Source organism: Lactuca saligna, chromosome 5 (genome assembly GCF_052625555.1).
Source record: "Lactuca saligna cultivar CGN05327 chromosome 5, ASM5262555v1, whole genome shotgun sequence".
NCBI lineage: Eukaryota > Viridiplantae > Streptophyta > Magnoliopsida > Asterales > Asteraceae > Lactuca > Lactuca saligna.
In genome coordinates, this window is record NC_136421.1 from 45,216,868 (window position 1) to 45,243,050 (window position 26,183).

At 33.6% G+C, this 26,183-nt stretch overlaps 1 protein-coding gene across 1 annotated transcript; it reads left to right on the forward strand.

The window, feature by feature from the left end:
• The first annotated feature begins 2,079 nt into the window (after nt 1-2,079).
• LOC145045245 (uncharacterized) lies at nt 2,080-3,113 on the forward strand. Its single transcript, XM_078993588.1, has 3 exons — nt 2,080-2,357; nt 2,418-2,665; nt 2,734-3,113. The coding sequence occupies exons 1-3, from the start codon at nt 2,080-2,082 to the stop codon at nt 3,111-3,113; spliced, it is 906 nt and encodes a 301-aa protein (XP_078849714.1).
• Nucleotides 3,114-26,183: the final 23,070 nt, after the last annotated feature.

The following is a 26,183-nucleotide window of genomic DNA, read 5'->3' on the forward strand; positions in this document are numbered from 1 at the left end:
GCTCATTGTTTGGGCATACACACGACGGCTGGTTGGAGTCAGCGGTAAATTAATTGTTAATTTATTCTTTTAAAAGTTATTTGTTTTTTAGTCAATAACAACAGTATCATGTGTGCAGCATATAACCATTTGGTACCGACTTTTGATAGAGAGACGGTTTGAGAGCGACCGACATACAATAATGCCTCCAAATTTTTTTGTTTCTCATGCTTTGGAAGAAGGACAGGACTGGAGGGCGTTTATGGCTGGTATTGCTACGTACCCCAACTTCATGGTTGCTTGGTGGGATGTTGATACGGTAAACTTAATAGTTTATACTGAAAATAATATCGTTTTTTTGTTATGTTTTTGTATTGTGATGTCTTTGTATTGTGATGTAAATAAACATAATTTTATTTTCTGATTCTCATACAGGTCTTATTGCCGATTCATTCATCCCCTAATCATTGGCTATTTGGGGAACTACGATTAGCGTCAATAGAAGTGCATATTTATGACAGTCTTGGTAGAGATGCTTATGAAAAATTCCAATCTGAAGGAATTTTTTCCAAATTTGAACGTCGGGTGGCAAATTATTTGGACAAGATTAAGTATTGGGCCCGGAGGAACATCCCAAGGATTCCATTGAATATGCAATTCATTTATGAAGAAAACGTTCCCCAACAAAGTAGTCATTTGGGAGATTGCGGTGTTTTTCTTTGTATGTTTATGGAGCAATTGGTTTCAGGTCAACCAATACGTGTTCTTATTGACCCAAAGAACGCAGCTTTAGAGTACCGTCTCCGGATTGCAAAAATTATATGGGGGTCTTGTCTTGGTCCTATGTAGTTGGATTATATAAATGTATTTAAAAATTAATGTTGGATTTCATTATTACTTTATTTTTACAGTTTACTCAACGGACGGCAAAAAAATATAACGTTACGACAATTACAACAAATTAATGACCTACTAATTACTTAACATTACATAGAACATAAGAACGACTACAACATTTTTTTTAACGTTACAAATACAACAATTTATTGACCTAACAACTTCAAAACCGTAAAAACAATATTGAAAAGCTTACAACTTGTAAACAAGAACTGCCAAGAACAACACCCAACTACAAACCAACGCTATCTTTAACTTCTTATTTTCTGATTGAAAGAGCTTATTAGAGTTAGCTACTTTGGCTATTACCATAGAAGATTGGTCCTTCTCTTCATCAACCCAACTGATAAACCCGCATTTTGGTCCCTGTTAAATTAAATATTTACAGTAAGAAAATAAATTTTTGTGATGTAAACACGAAGGTTTAAATTTGAATGACGTTAACAACATGATACCAAATATGGGCAAGCGTAAAACAATCTTCCTGGGTTTTTAGATGTTCCCGAAATCCTAACGATACGTTCTCCTCCGCAATTGCAGTATGTCATTAGCCTTGTTTTTCTTATAAATAGGAGTTGCTTTCACTGATATAGTTTTCATACTGAGTGACACCCTTTTATAGAAGAAATCATGTTACAGACAAATCTTTTTGACTATGAAATGAACTGGTTTGACTATGAATTCAAAAAGTTGAACTACGAAATCCAGACAAGTACCTTCTGTAGTATTGTCATGTCGGTCAGTGTAATTTGACTATGAAATGAACTGCTTTGACTACGAATTTAAAAGGTTAAACTATGAATTGTGAACATTAGAGATACAATATTTTCTATTTATAATCTCATTTGTGTGATGATTGTAGAGCACTTTCATCGGTTGTGAAAATGAGTACTAACATCGGAAGAAGCTTTTTTCAACTACCAATTTTCTTACATAACCTTCAACGAACAAATCCTAATACCTACACAGCAATCAAGAAAACCGATACCAACCGCTTCCAATTCTGTTTTGTGGCTTTAGGTTGCGTGGTATGACATACTAATTTTATTGACTTACATAATATTTCATGGTAATGTATCTCGATTAGTTTTTACTCATCACTAATATGTGTTCGTTTTTATGTAGATTCGTACCTTCGTTAGGTGCTTGATACCCCTGATATATGTGGGTTATTTACCCCTTATTGGGAGCTATCTGACAACCATGTACTTCGCAGTGGCTGTAGATGGAAATCATGAACCACTTCTCTTAGCAATTGGTTTGGGAACCTTAGAGTGTGAAGAATCATGGAGATGGTTCATGATGAGGTTAAAAGATTGTTTAGGTCACGACATAGAGGTTGGTTTCATAAGCAACATGTGTGATAAAATAGAATTTGGTGTTTATAGTGCGTACCCGGATTCCTATCATGGATATTCTCCTAAAGATATAGCTCGAAAGATACGTGACTGTGTGGGACGTAACAGTACGGAAGTTGAATCGTTGTTTTGGAAGTCATGAAATGCATACAACGTTGATGAATTTTACTTGTGTTTGGAAAGGTTGCAAACTGAATGTAGGAAATCACCTTTATTTTCCTTGCATAGGAGTCCAATTTACTGGCTAGACGATATTCCGATTTCAAAATGGACACGAGCATTTTTCCCAAGAGTACGCTACAATGTTAAATCGATTGACGTCCCTGAAAATTTGCAAGTTATATCCAGACGTGAGTTTCCTATAACAACGATGATTGAGTTAATCACCACGTCGATACAATCCAAGTATGCTGAACGGGCGGACGTGGCGGGTAAGAGAGATTGTTTTATTTACTTTTTTAATGTGTTATTATTTGTATTAAAATATAAAAATTTTCAGGGAGGTTATCTGGTGCGTTGACCCCTTACGTTGAGGGTAAAGTTCAAAAATCTGTCAACAAGTCTTACAATTGGAATGCTAGACGTTTGTATGGGGATAAATATCAAGTCGATGATAATTTTGCAACCACCAACGTACAACTTGAACGAATGGTATGTAGTTGTGGTAAATGGCAAAAACACGGTATACCATGTGCCCACGCTATAGCATGTCTTAGAACCCGTACATCTGAATCCATAAACAGATTGGTTGATTATAAGTTCACTAGTTATGTGTATCGACTTGCATATGGATCTGAGTTGGTGAATACAATACCATCGCATGTGCATTGGGAAATACCAAATGAAACGGTGGTCCTGTTACCTCCCTCAATGCAGTAGTTATTCATGTAGCACCTTTATATGTTATGTAGTATTATGTATTAGTTTCGTGTTATGTATTAGTTATCCGTGAAACTTGGCTTTGACATCTTTTCTTCTTCGATATTGACTACGCCCCATTAAATGGTGAAACAAATGACAGACACGAGACCAAAATGATCCAGCACGAACTTGTGGGGGGACCCGGTGGAAAATCCTCCTCTACAGTTATAATCCAAGCTTGAACCAAAGCGACCTCCTCTACGTTCCTCCATGAATGTGGTGAGTCCATAATTGCAGGGATGGAAGTAATACGAAACAAGTACAACGCATATTAAAATCTATTTATAACGACTCCTTCATTTTCTGCTGCAATGGCTTGTCAATTCAAGCAGCAATGTATTGTGTTGTCATTCGTCCGGGGATGACTTGTCAACTCAAACAGTGCTCTGTTATGTTATTAGTATAGTACACTGCGTTCGTCAGTTAATTTTGACTATGAAATGCAGACATATTAGAAGATTGGACTGCGAATTTGTGTAGAAAGTACTATAAATTGATCTTATGTTACACAAATACTTTATTAAATAAACCAATACTGCTGTTCAAAAATTGTTTTTTATATTCCACTCTGTTAGTTTCAATCAAAATGAGTTCTATATCATGGAGCAATGAAGAGTTCTTGGTTCTTACACATGCTTATATTCATGTGTACGAGACAAGCAAGTTGAACGATCCAATGTTTTGGACCCGTTTAACCAAAATTTTCAATGCTGAAAACCAAAGGGCTACAACAAACGATCGTGAAGAACTAGACATATTAGCAAGATGGTATGAAATGAAAACCGAAGTTCTATTATTCAACGATCTTTATACCAAAATTGACGACACCCGTTTAAATGCTACTGAGGAGGTTATCTTGGAAGCTGCTAAGGAAGAATACAAGTCATTAAGTAACGGGTTGGAATTCCAGTTTGAAGCCCCTTGGAATATTTTGAAATATATCCCGTTTGTTTAGAATCTATTTTAGTTTATTATTTGAGTACTAGGTTATTTTCATGTATTATTTATGTATTTCGTATGTATTTCTTTTATAAAAAATGTATTTTAGTTTATTATGTGAGCAACTCGTATGATTAACTTGAGTTAATAAATGGTCATTGCATTAGTTATCACAATATATTAGAATACATTAGTAACAAGGATTCCATGAACTATTAAAAACATCACAACAATTACATGAAAAACAACGACATAATACGAACAAAGCAATAACGTAAAACACAAGTCCATTGGTTATTCTTAACACAAGATACAGCCGTCTACTTGAAATATTGTTTATCTCTAACAACCTTCCAAACTTCCTCATATTCGAAGTCTCTGCCGTCATGCTGACAGATATAAAACTCTGTAACAACTTCCAAGAACTCTTCTTCGTCACGATAACGAACATTGTTACGTTTCGCATAACCACATTCTCGATTGAACCATGTCACTTGTTCCTTTACATCCGTCTACTTAGTAACAACATCTGATTTTTCTCTTTTTTGCCCTTCTCCCATCTCATGGTTAAACAAAGATGTGATGCGACTCCATTCATCACCAATTAGGCAATGCGGGGGAGCAAGTAAACACACACCTTCCTTAACACTTAGCCAGCATTGTGTTAGAACTAACACCTCGTTTGTCGTCCATGGCCTTTCAGAATTGGAACCAGGTACTTCATTCGTAGAACTTGCTGCGTTCGACGACATTTCTAATAATGGGAATTCGTTTCGTTTAGGTGATTCGGGTGTTTGGTTATTATATCGTGAACATCTATTTATATAAGTAAATAGACTATCAATTAATACTTTGATTACGAAATGGTTATATTTGGACTACGATTTTCAGCTTTATGCAGTGTTTTGTCATGTCAAACTGTAATTTATCTCTTGTCCCTTAAGGGCCCCACTTTTATGTGCAGGTTACTACAGTGACTTGTCATTACTGTCTATCTATACAGGTTACTACAATGTTTTGTCATGTCAAACTGTAATTTATCTCTAGTCATTTCAAAGTTGGACTTGTCATCACTGTCTAGTTTAATACAATATCGACTTTATTATGACTTCCTCTCACAAAATCGAAATTTGCTCATGCAACGAAGTTGATTGTTATTATTGTGATTTGGTAGACCATTTTTTTACACCACTGAAAAACGGCTTGCTGAGAAGGATGAGCAGTTGATACACATTATGGTTAAAAAGGATCGTTTCGAAGACAAAACGATAATTAGGGATGACTATATAACAATGGAGAAAGATAAGTACCCGTTGCAGTTCCCTGAGTTTTAAAATTACTTACAGATTAGGTTGCAAAAGGATCGTTTGTTGTTTTTTTAAATAACATGTTGTAACTGTTAAAAAAATCCGCAAACTATATTTTTTAATATAAAGTCTTCACTAATTGATACAATCAACAAACTAAACAAAAATATGAAAGCATAGCAACGTCTTGTAAGATTTAATAAAAATATTACAATACATAATAAGTTAACAACTCGTCAATACTCTTCATTTCAAGGATGTTTTATATCAAAATCAGCGTTATAGGTTTGTGAGCAACTCGCTGAACCACCAATATTAAATGTCATTTCTGCAGTAGAAATTATGTGACGTGCTCCGCTACCAAATGCCCTTCCAGTACAATTATTTCTCGTGTGTCCAATTTGACCACATGTAGAACACTCTTTTATAATTGGACCCTCGCCTTGGGATGGAATGCGGTCTGTGTTTCTTGGCCTGCCTGGCTGACGTGTATCCATTATTGGTGGCTTAACAATCATCAAATCATCGGGGATCTCCCATTCGGATGGCTTTGGCAGAGGGTTTATTGATTCCTCATATGTTTTCCTCAGTGTTTCGGTAAAGTAAGCATTTAATGCATACCTCGAGCAGTCTTCGTAATTGTTCACTGTTAAACATCTTATGACATGACCACAAGGTATCCCATCAAGTTGCCAATGCCTACATGTACATGTCATATGTTTGAAATCAACAATCACATTTTGTGCCCCCTTTTTTACCTCGCATTTCGTATTAGAGATCATGCGAACATCCCATTTGCTAAAACTTTGCTTGTTCTCTTTTACAATTTCATCCGCCCAAGGGGTAAGAATTGTTGTTGCTTCCGCTAAAAAAAGATCCAAAATGAAGAAGTTAAGATCAATAACATCAAAATTAATAAAACATTAATATTAAAAATTTACTTAATACCTGCAAAGTTACGTCTTTGAAACCACCATTGTTGAATTGTAGCACGAAAAAAATCGATCAACATAAGTATTGGCACCTTACGCGCGTGTCTAGATAATGCATTTATTAACTCCGCACTGTTGGACGACATAAGATTGTATCGGTTCCCTTTAAAATGTGCTCTGGACCAAGTTTTTGGATTTATACTTTTCAAATACTCCTATACTGGTTCTTTTGTCTTTTTCATAACATCCATGGCGACATCAAAAGCATCAACTGTGTACTCCCTACACGCCTCCCAAAAAATTCCTTTAACCGTCTTACTCTTGCCGAATCTAGAGACTATGTTGAAATACAAATGGACACCACATATTCCATGATGAGCGTGAGGAAAAATGTTGGCAACGGATGTTGCTATAGATGGAGACATATCAGATATAATTGTAAGCTCCTGCATATTTCCTATGCAATCACGTAGTTTTTGAAAAAACCATGTCCAAGAATCGGTACACTCATTTTTGCATATACCATATGCAACCGGTAATATTTGGTTTTGTCCATCCTTAGTAACTGCAAGTAACATGGTACCTTTGAACTCGCCCTTTAGGTGAGCTCCATCTACTACTAGGGTCGGTTTACAAAAATTGACAAAAGCGCGTACCTACCATACATTGTATATCTATTCAAATACACCAAAATATAAATTAAAAATTAATATAATATGATAATACTAACCGAGCAACCGAGTGCGACGTACAGAAACTCAAAGCGGTCATCAACATCTGTTTTAATATGTGTGACAGTACCCGGATTATGTTTGGCCAAGTTGTGACAATACGCCGGAAGTTTGGTAAAAGAATCATCTTTCGAACCCCTTAACGACAACAATGCATATTGCTTCGCACGCCATGCCTGATGGTATGAGATATTGATATTCAATTGAGCATTCATATCGTTAACAATTTCTTTTCCCCGATACACTCTACTATAGTCTTCAGCCAAAACATCAGCAACATATTCACCCAAAACATATTTGTTTGCTTGTCGATGATTAGGTTGCAACAATGTTGAAGAACATGTGTGTACATCAACAAATTTATTCACTTGGAAAAGACCATCAGAATTTTTAATTGCTTTTTCTCTTAGTAACCAAGAACAATTTTTCGAAACACACACATCTTCATACCTTGATTTGGTGGATCTACTTGTCCTCGTCTAGAAACCTTCTCGAAGACATTTTTTACCAATACACCGCTTTAAAAGTTTTTTGTTCTTAAATATACTCTCACATTGAATCTTTTGAAGATTCATGTCTACCATCTGTGTTGGGATATCTTCACTAATATCAACTGGCCATGCTAGTACAGGGGGCATACCATGGAAAAGGTTATCGGGAAACTTAGCTTTAACTTCATCACCCAACTCATCTCTATCGGAATTGCTTTGTAGCTCGCTTATATCTAAACATACATCACCAACATCAACATAATGCCCGTAAACATGATTTTTTTCATTTTTTTTACTTGAAGTTTTTTCTTTTTTGTTTTATCTACCACACGCCTATTCATAAGTTTAACTTCTTGTTCGGCAACATCATCACAACGACCACCCACATGATTAAGATATGCACCAACATCATCATCCCCAACAGACTTGTAATTCTCAGGTTCCACTTAGTGAATAGGTGAATAACTAACATTAACATTTTCAGCAACACTGTGAAACTGAGGTACACTAGGAGTATTGTTAGTACCTATCGGATCGTTGCTCCCTTTATAACTGCATAAATTACCAACAACTTGGTTTCCAATTTCACCAGCCCCATTAACCTCCTCAACTTCATCAACCACCACAAACACTTTCACAGCCCTTCCTCCACTACATTTTATTACGTTTATCAACATTCTAACATCCATGTCTTCAACTATAGCTATATAATAATTTAATTCAGCTATATTTGTCTAACAAACCAATTTTGCTTCTTACCAAAGATACAAAATCACTATAACTAATATACTCAGAAAATATCAAAGCAAGTTCAGAAATACCTCCCTGTGGACATATGTATTCCAGATTAGTTCCATTAACTTGCCATCTCCCACCGGTTACAAGACAAACCATATATTCAATCATTTTTTGAGAAAATTGTAGAGAGAGTTCCTAAACAAATAACAACCAAAATGATATTTTTTCTACAAAACTATTTATATAGCAACCTGATTTCGTAGTCGAAACAAACCATTTCATAGTCAACCTAAAAAAAAAAAAATTAAAAAAAAAACACGATTTCGCAGATACAATCAGAGGATTTCGCAGATGGACCTATTGCATCTGCGAAATAACCCCTATATATACAACAAAAAATTTAAAAAAAAAAAAAAAAGGCCACCTGCGAAAGTACAAGTGCCTAAAGCACAACTGTGCTTTAGGCACTTGTACTTTCGCAGATGAGAAGCCCATTTCGCAGATGGGACCTTCTCATCTGCGAAATGGGTGGTTATTTTTGTAATTTCGATTTTTTTTTTGCTATTTTTGTAATATCATTAGTGTAAATGGCTATTTTTGTAAATTTCTCTAATATTAAGGTAAGAATGTACAATTTTATATACAATTTTGGTTTGAAATGAATGATGGTTACGACGTTAACATCGATAGATGGTGTTGATACGTGGTAGTTTGTGGTGATGGTAGAGTTTGAGTTTGGCTTTCCTAAATTAGTGAATTAATGTTATTATGATTGTATTAAATTGTGAATTTTGTATACTAACCTCTGAATGGATTATATTAAATTTTGTATTTCGTATAATTTTTGTGATAAAATATGACTCGATATATCAACTAAAATATTAGACTGCAAAAATTACAATTTTGCCTATTTCGTACCAAAAATACAAAAAAATATCCAAATTTTAACATGTTTAATAAGTATTTTGTACATATTTACTTATAAAATAGGGTTCTTGCGGTTCTTAATTTTTTTTGTTCTTATTTAAATCACTTCTTTTATATATATATATATATAGCTTTATTCAAATATGGATTGACATTTATTATGCGGACGTTTGACAGTGCTGTTTTGTGACATTGACATAGAAAATATGTTATTTGATAATATGGATACATTCAATCCTACATAACTATTGTCATTATCACGCATTTTCATTAATTAGATCGTCTATAAAGTCATTATAGACTTTTTTTTTTTAGTATTCTCATTCTGTCATAATGTCTATTGAGTCGTATTCTATAAAAATAAAAATGAGTAAAAAATGATGTGTAAGAATAAGAATTAATAAGAATACATAAAAATAGCGATAGCTATGTAAGGTTGAACGTATTCACATTAGTAAACAAACTATTCTCTTAGTAATTCTCATATAATAACATTATCCACATGTCCGCACAATAATTGTCAATATATATATATATATATATATATATATTCCTTGTTAAGATGGTCGATTTTGTAGGTTCTCTTGATAACGTTATAAGATATTATCAAAATTTAGCTTTTCGTTGGTCAAAAAGCTACATACTGATTGGCATTAAAATGATGATTGTAACTAGGTTCATTGTTACCGACTTTCGGGCTGGTTTATGCGGTGAAATAAGGTAGAGGATAAGTGAAGAAACGACGGCTGTGACGGCTTGTGTAATGAATTAAATATTGGATAAGTTGAGATCATGTTTACCCATAAATGATATTGTCTATTTGTTTTAAATTCTAACTGCTAATCTTGATTCACAAATATATATATATATATATATATATATATATATATATATATATATATATATATATATATATATATATATATATATATATATATATATATATATATATATATATATATATATATATATATATTTGCGAAAATGTAAATAATTTGCGAAAACGCGAAAACAAGAAAAACCTATGATATTATATCACCTCAACATTATATTTTGGAAAATAATTACTCAAAACTTTGAAATACATGATGATAATCGATGATAGATGATAAACTGTTTCATATTAGCAAAGTATGATTTTTAACATTTTTATCATGAAAACATGAATTTAAAAATGATTAAAGACGTGAAAAAAATATAATTATAAAAACCGTCTTTAAATCTATATTACAATAACACCATCCAATTCAAACTTACTATCTTTAATTTATTGTTAATAAAATTATTTTTTTATAGTACATGTGTTTAATTTTCATAAGATAAAATCTGTTTTCGCGTTTTCGCAGGATATTTATATTTTCGCATAAATTTACTTCTCTCTCTCTCTCTCTATATATATATATATATATATATATATATATATATATATATATATATATATATATATATATATATATATATATATATATATAGGTTCATTTGAGACCATTCTAATTTTGTAAGACCGTAAGATCAAATCTAAAAATAATTTCAAAATTCAAAATAAATAGAAAAATCAAAAAAAAAAATTAAATATTATTTTCGGAACTTGAATTAACTAAAAAAAATAAAAAAAATCCCGTTTTTTTTTTTTTTAAAAAATACGTGAAATATTCTAAATAAAATATTACACTGACATATTCTAAAAAATAATTTTAAAATACAAAATAAATGTAAAAATCTAAAAATTGTTTTTTTAAATATTATTTTCGGAACTTGAATTAACTAAAAAGAATATAAAAAAAAAGAAAAAAATCCTATTTTTTTTGAAAAATATGTGAAATATTCTAAATAGAATATTACACTGTACATATTCTAAAAATAATTTTAAAATGCAAAATAAATGGAAAAATCAAAAAATTCTTTTTTTAAATATTATTTTCGAAACTTGAATTAACTAAAAAAGAATTAAAAATAAATAAAAAAATAAAAAAATGTGTCTCACGGTCTCACAAAATTAGGTCGTATCACATGAACCTAACTATATATATATATATATATATATATATATATATATATATATATATATATATATATATATATATATATATATATATAAAGAGAGAGAGAGAGAGAGAGAGAGAGAGAGAGTGAGAAAATCATTTTTAATTAAGGAATCAAGAAGCGATCTAAAACCTAAAAATTTTAAGCGATCAACGTAAAAAGAATGGTTGTAGACTTTTTTAATAGACGTACGTGCGCCGCATTATAACGAAACTCTTTTTTTTAGTTTAATTTTTTAAGCCATGTTTTTTTTCAAAAAAAAAAAAAAACCGAATATAACGTTGTTTTTGATTTTTCGTTCTTTTTCGATAGAGGTACATATTGATATACAAAATTTTATTTATTTTTTTTCAAAAAACTCACTTTTTTTTTTTTTTTTTTTTTTTTTTTTTGAAAAGCAAATCTATTTTTTTATAAAAAAATTAATAAATATATCAAAATTTATATTTTTTAGTACTCTTTAAACAAAGATTAATATTGATGTAAAAAAACCGATATTTTAGTTCAGATATACATTGTGAATCTGTTCATATTCATATTTTGAACATTCTCATATTCACAGTGCGAATTTGAATTGATCTAGCTTTTTTGCATATTCACAATGTGAATTTGAACTGATCGAGCTTTTTCACATTATGAATGTTAAAAATTGCAATATTTACAGTTCAGATTTACAGTGTCAATCTACATTGATCGGGTTTTTTTTAGTCGGTGTTAATATTTATTCATAGAGTACAAAAAATTAATATTTTTGGTTAATTAGTTCTTTTTATTTTGGTAAGAATATAATTAAATATTGAAAAAACTAACAAATTGAAATGTGTTTTATACAAAAAAAAAAAAAAAAAAAAAAGTTCGTTTTATATATATTAACATGTATCTCTATGGAAAGATGACGAAAAATCGAGAACAATGGTATATTCATTTTTTTTTTGATGAAAAATGTGGCCTAAATTTTTTTTAAACGAAATAAAAATTAGTTTTTGGAAAAGAATGTGGATTTTTTTATATAATCTGGTGTGTGTGTGCGCGCATCCAATATGCACACTTATATCTATTTCTTTGGCCGTTGATCATTATGATTTTCGACCTCACAATTAGTTTCTTAGTTCCTTGTTAATTATGGTTATTTTTGAACTTCATTATATATATATATATATATATATATATATATATATATATTATATATATATATATATATATATATATATATATATATATATATATATATATATATATATATATATATATATATATATATATATATAATGAAGTTCAATAAATAACCATAATTAACAAGGAACCAAGAAACTAATCGTGAGGTCGAAAATCATAATTAACAATGAAGTTCATTATGATTTTCAACCTCACGATTAGTTTCTTGGTTCCTTGTTAATTATGGTTATTTATTGAACTTCATTATATATATATATATATATATATATATATATATATATATATATATATATATATATATATATATATTGAAACACGATAGCAATAGTGATAATCAAATTAGTAGAAATAGTCTAAATTACACAAAAATTAATAGTCAAATGAGGGCTTTTAATACAACCAATCAAACTCATCTTAGAAGCCTTACGTTTATTATCTAACTAAGAACTATGAATTTTCACGTCATACATTGAGGTGACACCAATTCGTTTTGTAAGTTGATTTTTGACCAATGTATTGATAAAAGTTAGGAACCGTTACATTAGTTGGTAGATAAAATATATATGACCAAATTCATATGTAGAAAACCTACATAGAAATAAACATGAAAACATAATTGTCGTTGGATGGGGTAAACGATCATAGATTTTGCCATTTCAATCCAGTTTGTAACAAGAAGTGCCTTGGAACTCGCCTTTAGCTTCCTAGGGACACAAGGGGTTCCTTTGAGGTTCTATCCAATCTAAATTAGGTCCTCCGATGCATGACAAACCTTGAAAATCTCCAAAGAGATGTATTTTAATAGGATACGACTAAGAAACGGTAATGCTCGAAAGATGAGCTGTATAGTTTTCGATTCCAATGAAGTTGTTCAGAAGATCTACGAAGGTAATATCGTCTTTGTAAAATTCCAACATTGGCAACCATTCGAGTAAAAGGATGTTCGAAAGAGATGGAAGTCTGCAATGGAGTTAGTAAATTGTACTTGTAGATTTCATAATTAAGATCTGTAAAGAATATGAGAAGCAAGTCCTTGATGAGATTTCGAACAATTGAGTGAGATTAACGTAGAAATCTTAGCGAGGATCACTCTATGGAGAAAACTTAACATGAACCGACGACGATTCGATGGAGGATTGTAGACCGTATCCGTTATGATTGTGGTGAGTTGCGGAACACAATGAAGATAAATAAGAGTGAAAGTTGGAGGAGATATGTTAAATGTGACTTAAGCATTTGGATTATTTAGAGCATTCTCATGGATTGGTTTCAATGGAGCAGCTAAGAAGGGAATGAAGCCTATAAGAAGGAATTGCATATTTAATAAAGGAATGGAGCATATAAGAAAGCAATAGAGCACCTAAAAAGGGAATAGAACATCAGAGAGGTTCCATGTTGATGGATGCGCCACTTGGAAACAAGGTGTGCCATCTTGAAAGTGAATGCACCATCTCGAAGGAAGATACATCGTTTTAGAGTAGGTGTGCCGCCTTAAGATGTAGATGTGCCATTTAGGAAGTATATGTGCCATCATGAGAAGAAGATGTGCCACTCTTCTACATGATGTGCCATCTTCTATCATGATGCTCCATCTTGGTGCAAGGGTACGCCATAGATGTCCTTAGTGTGTCATATATGCTAGAAGGTACACTAGGATTCTCAAGATGTTGGGATTTTCTTTAAAATTAGTTAGAAATCTCAAGATTTTAGCAAATGAAAGACTTAAATTTTAAACAACATAACTAGTTTATTCGCATAAAGGATCATTTTCCAAGAGTTGGAAAGAAAACAAAAATCATAGAAGTGTTAAAATATTAACAACCTTTGAAGTCCTTTGAGTACTCAAGGGTACGCTTAATAGTTAATGGGGAAGGGAAAGATCCAAGAAAGAATCTATCTATATGTATCCACTCAACAATTCACCAATGCGACCCATGATTGCTAGTCCTTCACTTGTATGGAATTAAACTCTAGTCTTTAAGTCTTATGTCAAATAAGTCTTCAAACGTAACACTTGAATCCTGGTATGTTTCATTATTGTCCCTTGGGTATTTATAAGTTGCTTTTTGGTCCTTGTGTAGTACACGGGGTGTACTACATGGTACGATTGGCGTAAAAGCTATGAAGCGAGTATGCGGGGTGTACCACATGGTACGCTTAGCGTACTCATGCAAGGCCATGTATGGATTCTAGAAATGTACGCGAGGCTTAAATCCATGTATGCGGGGTCTACATGTGATTTAATGAAAACCCTAGTTCAGGGTTGGGCACTATATAATCACATTTATGGCTCATGAAACCCTCATTTCTCAGCCTCCACTGACCTTATAGCGTCATGCATGAAACCCTAAACCCCTCCTTTGTGTTTTAAGCTTATTGTGTCCATTTTTGTGTCTTTTGGTCCATAGTCAAGAAGAAAAAGCTTGGTGCAAGATTGTTGATTAAGGAAGAGCTTATGGATCTTGATTCTTTACTCCATTTTCAGCTTGTTTGAGGTAAAAGCTATGATCTTGTTTATTAATGGCTTAGATATAATAGATATGAGTTTTATCCCCCTTTTGGCCCGATGAATAAGATCTAGTGGTTTGATACCACTCCAGGAGCTATGAGATTATGTCCATTTAGTGAACGTAAAGTGCTATATCTTGAAGTTGGGTCCTTTTGGGGCATGCAAAGTCACCAAGTTAGTGACTTTATGGTTCTTGATACTTATTAGGATTTAGATATGTGGTTTGGACTTCTGGAATTAAGAATTAAGTAATTTTGGAGGATTTTGCCTTAATGGGTGAATATGATGGGCTTACAAGTCTCTACGCATGACGTATAAGCCATATAGCGTGTACGCTTAGCGCACAGATGAGTACGCCTCACGTACTTAGTCTTATGGGTTTTCGTATTTTGGGCTTGGAGATTGGGTTTTCTTTTGGGCTTGGGTATTTGAGTTCTTATTGGGCTATCTGAGTGTAAGTGGTTTGGATTAGGAAAATTGTTAGGATTTAGCGTAAGGCCCATGTAGAGGTTTGGGTCCAATTTTGAAAAGTGGGTCATAAGTGGGCCTTACATGATTAATTGGTGTTGGGCCTTTAAGACTGTGAGTTTGGGACTTAATCTTGAACTAAACTAGGTGAGGGTTAAAATGGTCTTTTTACCCAAAGTATGGATTGGAACCATGATGACATTTTAAATTTGGTGATTCTTGATTTATTCAAGAATTGATCCATGATGGCATTTTAGATTTGGTGATTCTTCATGTTCTTATTTATCTTCGTGTTTTAGAGAGTGTTTTGTGTTCTAGAAATCGAATTTTTCCTTGATTTGATCCATAATTTGATTTTATTTCTCTAGAATATTTGTTTGTACCACTTTCTCTCTGTATAATTTTGTTCATATTCACTTTCTCTCTCTAAAGATCTCTTTGATTATCACTTTCCCCCTCTAGAAAACTCAAAATCTTATGAATTGATCAAAGATCGTGGACTTACCGTATGATTCTTGGGTTATGATCATTAAAGATGTCAAATACAAAGTCAATGAAAATCAATTTTATGGGTTATTGTTAAGCGGGTTGATTTCATGGGGTAATAAGGTTTCTTATGGAGGATGGAAGGATGATGATGGAAGCTTGATATTTCAATCACTTTGTAAGATTGAATGGTTGACTAAAATTCCCTTGTCTGTATTAGTCCGTAGTAGAAATCAAAAGGAAGGAGAAGTGAGAGATTTTTTTTAATAAGAAATAAATTTCTCTAATTGAAAACTCAAATGATCTTCTTGCTTTTCAGTTTTTTGAAGTTCAAGAGTATGGAGTTCAATGTGATGTTCTTGATTTTCTTGAAGTTCATGACAAGAAGATTCAAATTGATTCTCATGAAGATGAAAAAGTTTTTTGCTCGATATGAGTTCAAACCGATGATGTTTTATGTTCTTGTGATTCGTTTGAAGGAATGATTCCTTATCGAAAGCCATTAATCGAAGAAATTCACAAGTATGAAACTCCAAAAGATTTGATTCAAACTTGCAAAGTTGAATTTGTCAAGAATGAAGTGGTTCTTGAAATCAAATCTTCAAGATGCAAAAAGATGAGAAAGAAAAAGAAGAAAAAGATTAAAAGGAAGAACAAGCGGGTTTACTCACAAAAATCGTCAAATGTTGTTGTGAATCCGAAACCCATGAAGCAAATTTGGGTTCCAAAGCAACAATCTCCAAATGTTGCATTGAATTTGAAGTCACAACCCAACAGATGGTTCTTATGAAGATGTTCTTAGATCGTTGAAGAACATGAAGAACAAGTTGTACAATGTTCAAATTGGACATTTTCTCGTTCCAACAAAAGAACCAATATCTTCTAAATTTGATTCATTCGTTGCAAATGGAACTCGTATTGTCAAAAAGTTATCTCAAATTCTCAAATGGATTCCAAAACATCCATGATTCGATTGATATTTTGGATTTTTCATTTTTGATCGCTTTGTGTGATTGGATCAAATCCGTTTCTATCGCATTGATTCATCTAATTATTTTTTATTCAGATGAAACCTAATATCATGAAATTTACTATTCATCGAATCCAATTAAATCAAATTTTCAGAGCCCAATTCTATTAGTCATTTAATGTTCATGATTCGTTTAATTGAGCCCAAAATGTTATTCGTATACTCTTCAGCTAATCAGTCCACTTTGATCTGATTTCTTTGTTTGAGCCCAAATATTATTAAATCCATTTAATCCTAAATACATTTTGTTCGTCATAGCTTTCACAGTCGTACACTCTAACGTTCTTTTCTCAATTATTGATCAATTTGTTCTTGATTCTCGTTTTCGTTTCCTCATCTCTAAAAATCATATTAGTGTTCATTTGAGTCAGAACTCGATTTTGATAATGTTCATTGTAGTGTCAAACGTGATTTTGGATGGTATTAAGTTGATTTTGAAATTGATATTGACTGGTTCGATTTGAAGCTGAAATCGACTTGAATAACGATTTGATACTGATATTGTTTTTTAGGACAAGTGTCAACTGTTATTAAATTAGAGTCGAAATTCGATTTGAGTTCGAATCGATAGGATCGAATTCGATGGTGATGAATTGAGATCGATGTTGATTATATCCTAGTAACGAGTCAAGTCAAGAAAGCTTATGCTTGGAATCAAATCCAAGATCGATTTTGTTGATTATATCTTGGTAACGAGTTGTGAATGAAAATATTTGATTCAAAGTGAATTTGATTTGAGTTGACTTTTTTGAGTCAAACCTACATTAACTAATTAGTTGATTGATAACGAAATGAAATAAGGTTTGAATAGCTTTCGAAGAATGGATATTTGAGTTCAAATCTATATCTAGATTTCAATTGATTGAAGGATTGGAATCGATATGTCGATGATTTGCTTTGAGTTGATTGATAGTGGAATCGATTTCGAAGGGGTTGGGGTCAATATATAAAAGTCGATGGTTAATGATTTTGATTTCGAAGACTCAAGCATCAATAGTCTACATTGGTTGATTAAAAGATAAGTGTGATGATTTTGAGTTTGATATCAAAGGGTTTACAGTTATATTTTCATGTCGATGTATTTTTATTAAAAGCGAAGTGTTGACTGAAATCGAAGGATTGTTGAAAGCAGTGGATTCGTGCTTTGTTAGTGAAGTTTGTGATTTTGTGTATTCGATTTGGAAAGGGAAGACATGTAAAACGAAAGTAGTGGATTCATGCTTCGTTGGCTCGGACCTTTACACACTTCGTTAACGATGGCTATACGTGCTTCGTTAACGAAGACTTGAAATGAAAAGCGAAGGGTTGAATTTTGGCTTGATCATTTGTGCGTCGAATGTCGAAGTCTTGTAGTAGGAAAGCGAATTGACGCTTATTGTGAAACGAAGTGAAGAAGAAAACAATTATTTACGGCTTGCATGCTTTGTCTTTAAAAGAATTGGCAGTTTTAGTCCAGATTCGACATTGGTGTAAAAAGTTTGTGAAGAAAGCAGAAGATTCTCATTTAGTCCCTATAGTTTTGAATACTTGGCAAAAAATACCCCACTTCGAAATTGGACTAACAATGCTGCGGAATTGAAGAATTTACTAGTTCATCCCCTACAGTTAATGCAAATTTACACTTTATGCCCAGTGTCGCAAATGGGGTAGAGTTTCGCATCTTAAGTTGTTTTTGGTGCATCGGCTCCCTGCAGAATTCAGAAACTGTTAGTTTTAACCAAGTTTTTTGAAATTCTTGAAATTCTCACCCAAAATTCAAAAGTTTTCACAAATGGAAAATTTTCAATACTTTTTCGTGATTGTTTTTCCATGAAAGTTTTTTGATATTTCATTTTTGGCACACATCAAGGGGGAGTTATGTAAAGATTATTCATCTAGCACTTCTCACCCTAAATGAGTTTTATAATCATTTTTTGATTATAAAAAGGGGGAGAATGAAGAGTGGGTATTCGAAGCTTCGTGTATTCATTTGCGTATTTGAAGAACGGTATCATTTCAAGGGGGTTGGACTTGATCGTGCGAGCTCGTTGGATATTGAAGCCGGTACATTGAATCCTAGCTTTGAGGGGGAGAATGTTAAGGTGCAAAATCACACTTGAATGTAATTTGTGCTTACCCTCTTGTATTGTCTATCCAGTTGTCTTTCCTATAAATAGGAAGTGAGTGACACTCATTTATGTAATGATCATTTTGGATTGTTAGTTTAGAGAGAGAAATAGCAAACCTATTTGTACTCTTTATACCAAAAACTAATGAGAGCTTAAACTATATTTATTTACTCCATATGTTCATGATTTTTATGATGATTCACTAGATCTTTCATATTCCACATTTGTCATCATCATCAACACCACTACAGTTTGTATAACACTTGCATGTGTTATGTGTTGCTATGTATACATGTGACATCCCCAATTTCACGACCGGAAAAGACCGATTTGTTTATGCTTTATTTGAAAATTAGAGTATCCTTTTGAAAAATATGTTGCAGAATTTGTTCCCAAAAATATGATAAAGATAGTATCAAAGCATTTCTGAAGAAATGTATTTTAATTATATTAAAAACGTTGGGATGTCATTGTCAATATAGTACATAAGCATAAATAGAAATAGTACATGCCATACAACATCTATTACTCTAATGGCCTATAATCTATAGATTTGTCATCAGATCAACACTAATGTTCTCTTTTTGTGACTACATGCAATACAAGAAGTTGAGTGGGTCAGGCTTGGAAGCCTGGTGAGCACATAAGGTTCTCAACACTCAATAATTAAATTCTTTAATTTCATCAAATCATTCAACTCGATTACCCGTTCCCGTTATCCTCACTTTCTGTCCCTAAAACATATAATTCAAGGGACCTAGCCTAAGGATCATCATCAAGAAGACAATATTGCTTAGGGGATTCCTTAGCAATATATGTCAGTAAGACAACCATGTGGGGGATTTATTACACCGGATGAAAACATCGTTCACAAACACCTACAGGTTGCTAGCATGCTAGCGTTCCACTAGACTATCTAGAATAGTATGTGGTCATCATCTAAACTCCGCTAGATGACTAAATCAGCTTAAACATTGAGGCCTCTCGTCATTTATTTCATCATCTATATCATCTACCCATCTTTACCCATCATAATTATAGGTATAAAACACATATACAATTTAAATCGAATAAAAACATGTATATTTTGTTTATCCAACGTAGATACCAAGAACACATATAATATGCACACATAGCACATAGTTTATATTAAATACTTCATATCTATGTGTAAAATGAAAGTAACTATGCACTCACTTGTTAAAGTGATGATTCGGAACTCGAGCAACGTTTCGCTTCTAACAATTTTCCTTTCCTTCGATGACACCTAGTATTACTATCACAAGATTTTAATCTAATATTTATTGCGACTAATTATTAGTCTAGATTCATCATTAAATCAAATTGTACTTTCATGATATATCAAGTAAGGAGCAACCAGGTAGGATCATATCGAAGGTAGGTTACATTTGGTATACGTAGTATACTGTTTGGAAAGCTCACTTTAAACACCTCACTAAATCACAGCCTAGACATCATCCCTGTAAGTAGATCATTTAGTATAACGAATTTTAATCGCTAATAAATCTTGTTTATAGGTTCATAATAACATTAATGAACTTAAACATAAGTTATACTTAAAGTAGGCTAAGCATAACTCACTTACCATGGGGCGTAACGAGGAACTGGGCTCTCCTCAGGCAGAACTGTTAGCCGAAATCTCCTCTTCGTGGAGCCTTCTGGCACACCGGGACTCGCTTCTAGCACTTAGGAAGTGCTAGGGAATGGAAGAGATAGTTTATGGGTATTGGGAGATATTGGTAAGAAAAGTTGTGTAGAAAATAGAAGATTTACGCCTCTATTTATAGGATGAGGAATTGCATAAGGAGGGGCGTAACTTCGGAGAACGTGGGGCGTACTCGGTAGGCTAGGCATATCAAGCCCTATGCTGGGCGTACGCGGGCCATGTGTCGAGATCCAATGCGAAGCCGTGGGAGAAAGGTGGGGTTGGGATTGTACCATGTGTCATCCTCGCATCATAACCCATAATTTAATTATCTTCTAAATTCCGTAACTTTCGCTTACGATCTTGGTTTTTGACGTTCTTTATATCCACGCGTATGTAGCGACATGATCTACAACTTTCATTTATACTCTGTCAGCTAATTTTGAATTTATTTTTAAGGTTATATTTTACAGGCTTAGACAATTAAAATCTGTTAAAAAATCATAAATTTATCATCCGAATTCCGTTTTGGTATGTCCTTATATCGTTGACATCCTATTAAAGTGATCTTAGATTCTTGTTTAGATTGTTTCGGCTAAAAATCGATCGATCTAAAATTTGATTTATAGGTTGCATATTGTTATGTCAAATCTTAGAAAAATCATCACTTCCTCTAACAAAGTCAGATTTGGACGTTCTCTATATGAACGCTTTTGGTTTAACATATAATCTTATTTAGATTTCTAAGGCTAAATATATTTTATCGCAAACTCACTTTTTACGATACAAAGCGTTGTGCTGGTTGTGTCGCAAAATTTCGATGGGTCATAACTTATTCGTTATAAGTCGAATTTCAACATTCCTTATACCCTAGAATCCTTGTTACGACTACTTTAACTTTTTTTTTTTTTTTTTTTTTATAGATATTGAGTCTATATTTTATTTTTGACACATATTTTTTTTTTTTTTTTATTACATCATTATAAGCACGTATGTTGCACAATAAATCACATAAATCACATAATATTCAAATAATTCTTTTGCATTACTTCAAAATAAGTTACAATTGTTGACCCTAACTATTACATCGTAATATTAATGCTTAGCCAAAAACGAGGGCGTTACAATACCGGGCGGGGCTCGACGCCAGGCGAGGCCCAATAGTTGAAACGTATGCTATTGTTTTGTGATCATTGTATGTGTTAGCAGGATTATGTGATATATATATATATATATATATATATATATATATATATATGTTATTCTTGGGCCCTGCCCACTATACACATACAATATATGTGTGTGTGTGTATATATATATATATATATATATATATATATATATATATATATATATATATATTGTATGTGTATAGTGGGCGGGGCCTAAGAATAACAGATCTTCATACAGAGCAGCGGTCGATGCCGGGCGGGGGCACAGTATGTGAGGTATTATGTATGGTATGGGGTAGTTTGGGGAACTCACTAAGCTTTGTGCTTACAGGTTTTAGTTTATGTTTCAAGTATTTCTGGTTCCAAGGGAAAGAGCTCAGGATGACTGCATCGCACACACCATGTAGTTCTGCTTTTGTGGTTTACTCTGATTGATATGATGTTGAAAAACTAGGTTTCACTTGGATTGTATTGATGATGTTTTTGGGAATACTGTTTTATTTAAATTAAAAATGAAAATTTTGGGTCATATTTTTGGGACGTTTCAAGTTGGTATTAGAGCATTGGTTTGAGGGATTCGGGCACACTCATGGGTGTGTCTGAACTCAATTTGAGGATTTGGTAAAAAAAAAAAAGAAGAATTATATTTTTAGGAAAAGAATTTCTCTGAAATAAGAAAGGGTGTGGTGCATGCAATTAGCTGAGTTCATCTAAGTTTTCCCAAATTAACCAAACATGTTATCTGATAAGATTTTATCTGTGAATTTGTGAATCGCATGCTAGTTGGGGCAAAGGATCAGCTTAGTTTTTGCATGATAGAACGCTAGGAGAGATGGCTTTGTATTCCTATTCTATGAGCTTGTTGACTTGCATGATAGTACTGATTAGTCGGTGATAGGATGGCCTGTTTAGTTGATGCTTGATTCTGATTACTTGATACTCGAATGCTACTTGATTTGTGATTTTAGGAGTTCTAACTAGCTTTAGTTAACTATGTAACGACCCAAAAATCAATGGTAAAAATTTCTTTTTTAATATAGCTAAACATTGATACCATTTATTTCAAAATTTTCAAATCATCATTAAGTAAAACATTTATCAGCGTTCATCACAAAATCATTCGTTGCGGAAATCATAGGGGGGTGTACTGCGATCAATCTGAGCTCTTCTTTTCCAAATCGATGATACCTGAAACCAAAACTGTAAACTGTAAGCATAAAGACTAATGAATCCCCAGAGCATACCCCACACACAATCCACATAACACATATCATATTAGCTATAAAAGTTATCTCTACCGCATACCATATATCATATTAGCTGTAAAACCTATCTCTACCACATAAGCCCTGCATAGAATCATTTAAGGAAGCCATGGAAACCTTCTAGGTATTACACTTAGTTCCATAGGAAGCTCCACGTGGTCTTATCTGCCATGGGAACCCCCACATGGTCTTCCTACCTTAGGAACCCCTACAAGGTCTTCCTTCCAACAAGACATAATGCAAACTATACATACAAACATATGAGCGAAACATACAACATATAAGGATGCCTTGGAAACCCTATAAGATCTTACATCGGGTGCTATTAGACCCCCCACGTGGTCTTAGCCCACTACCATGGGAACCCCCACATGGTCTTATCCTGGAAAGCCATGGGAACCCCCACATGGTCTTATGTCGAACTGCCTCGGGAACCCCCTGGGGTCTTCCATGCAAGTATCACAAAGACAACTAGCATACCAAATACCACATAATCAACTAGCATACTTCATATATAACTATTTGCCATGGGAACCCCCGCATGGTCTTCACATAAATACATAATGTATCAATAGCACATTCACAAAAATCATCACAACTAGATAAATGGGCCGTCCTTGGTACCTTAGACCCATTGGTATGCTGAGAAGACTCACCTCGCACTGCAGAAGCTTCCAACATGAATTCCTTAGTTGGTGCCCCGCCAACTTCCCGAGCTGTCACTACCAATCAATATACCCAATTACCAATTGGGTCCCATACCATCATCCTTAATCTATGCATGGGGTAGAATAAATATTCTACCCCTGGCCCAGTACGCTCCATAACTAAGGCCCAAACCCAAAACAAAAGCCCAACACTATAATGTCCATAAAACCATCAATGGCCCAATTTTCCAAATTGGGCCCAAACCTTTCTAATGGACCTTATACTAAAGCCGAATATTCGCCTTAGTCAATAATCCTAACCCCAATTGGCCCACGAAGTCCCATAACAACATAATCCAAGAATTGGCCAAAATGGAGGCTCACAAATGTGAAGCCCATTTCTATATTGTGCCACAAGGCCCAATAGGCCCAACAATTCCAATATTGTCCCAAGATACATTCAGACCCAACAAAATGCAAGTCCAGGCTCAAAACCATTAGGCACCAAAGGTCCGAAGTCCACTAAGGCCTAAGTCCTCCTAAGAGCTTACACCCAACATACCTCTTCTGTACGCTTAGCGTACTGGACAAATGGATTGTATGTGTAGCATACTACATAGTACACCCAACGTACAAACAACTCCATCCCAAAATCCATTAATTGCTTAATACTTGATCCTACCAGTCCAAATCACATATCTAAGCTATACTTAACGTTTAAAACCAAAAAGTCACTGACTTGGTGACTTTGCATGTCCCAAAATAACCCAAACTCCAAAAATGGCATTCTACTTCCATAAAAGTGACCCTAACTCATGCATGAACCCATTAAGACCTTCAAGATGGCAACATTCTATCTTAGGGACTAAAATAGCATCAAGGGTGGCAACCCCAAGTCTAAGAATCGAATTTGAACCATAAAGCTTCGTCCTTTGGACCAAAAAGGAACCAAAACCCAAAAATGGTAGATCTAAGAGATGAATGATCAAGTTCAAAGCTTTATACCTTCATCAAGCAAAGAATAAGTACTAAAAGACATATCCATAAGCTCCTCCTTGATTCACATCTTTACATCAAACTCCACCTTCTTGAAAATGGATCAAACACCCCAAAAATGGACTCCATAAGTTCAAAATGCCTCCATGGATGATATATGACAATTTCTAAAGTTTAAATGGGTGGAGGCTGAAGATATTAGGGTTAGGTTATGAGATAAGTAGCTTAAATAGGGTCCAAGACCCTAAAATAGGGTTCTGATCTGACTGGAGTACTCCTAACGTACATATGGTACGCCGAACGTACTCCGGGGAACATTCGAGACCATCCTGGTTAGTACGCCTAGAGTACTCCAAGATACACCCAACGTACTACTTTCTTCAGTAGTACAACCTGCGTACTCTTTGTGTACAGCCCGTGTACTCGGGTAAGCCTGAAAATCTTGAAACTTTCGAAGGTCAATACTTCTTTGTTATAACCCCAATTCCGACTATATCCACGGAAAGATGACGAGAAGACCTACACATCTAACAACTCAAAATTTTCTTAAGACCTTCTGAACAAAAATCCATTTTCCACATAAGCCCGAACTTCCACTTTACCGAAATACCCCTAGGCTCCAAAACACCAACTGAACACCCGGATCACTTCTAATACATCAACCACACCCAAATGGGCCTAGATATTACCTTCCTAAGAGCCATAATCCTTTTAATGACCGACCTTCGAGCTACAACCTCAAACTAGGAGTCAATTTGGAACAGAGCGTTACAAACTAGTAAGCGAATATGATAATTTACATACTATGGGAACTAAATTATTTTAGAAGGTTAACTTTTAACTCTATTGCACAACTCTTGTTTGAGTCCAACCGTTGTAGTGTAAGACCTTTCTTTTGAAGAATTATATGGTTTTAGTGGTATGTAGTTGTATTCGTGAGCTAGGTAGAGGGAGTTAATGGGAGTTCCTTTTGCAACTGATGGCGTAGAGTGGTATGGAGTTTGCCTTAGAAAACCTAGGATGAGATCTAGTGCTGGGAGCCTTATTTGCGAGGGAAAGCTATATGGATACAAGGTAAGTTGTTTAAGTCAAGTAAATTATTGAGGAAAGTATAGATAGATGTGGAAAGTAGTATTGTCTTGTACTACTGGAAGCAGAGGATTTGTACTCGATTCAAGGAGACCTACGATGAAACAACGAAGCTTGTGGAATTGTGATTCCTCTAATATATATATATATAGATATATATATATATATATATATATATATATATATATATATATATATATATATATATCGATGCGTATTCTGATGGTTTATAGGGTCAATTTTAGTATAGTGACATTGTGAGGTAGACCAGCTGGCGGTTTTGGTGCTAGAGAGGGCTCAGGCTCGGG

Coding starts and splice junctions, on each gene's coding strand:
- LOC145045245 (XM_078993588.1), top strand. CDS start 2,080: ATGTACTTCGCAGTGGCTGTAGATGGAAATCATGAACCACTTCTCTTA. Junction 2,358..2,417: donor AACAGTACGGAAGTTGAATC/GTTGTTTTGGAA, acceptor GTGTTTGGAAAG/GTTGCAAACTGAATGTAGGA. Junction 2,666..2,733: donor TGAACGGGCGGACGTGGCGG/GTAAGAGAGATT, acceptor AAAAATTTTCAG/GGAGGTTATCTGGTGCGTTG.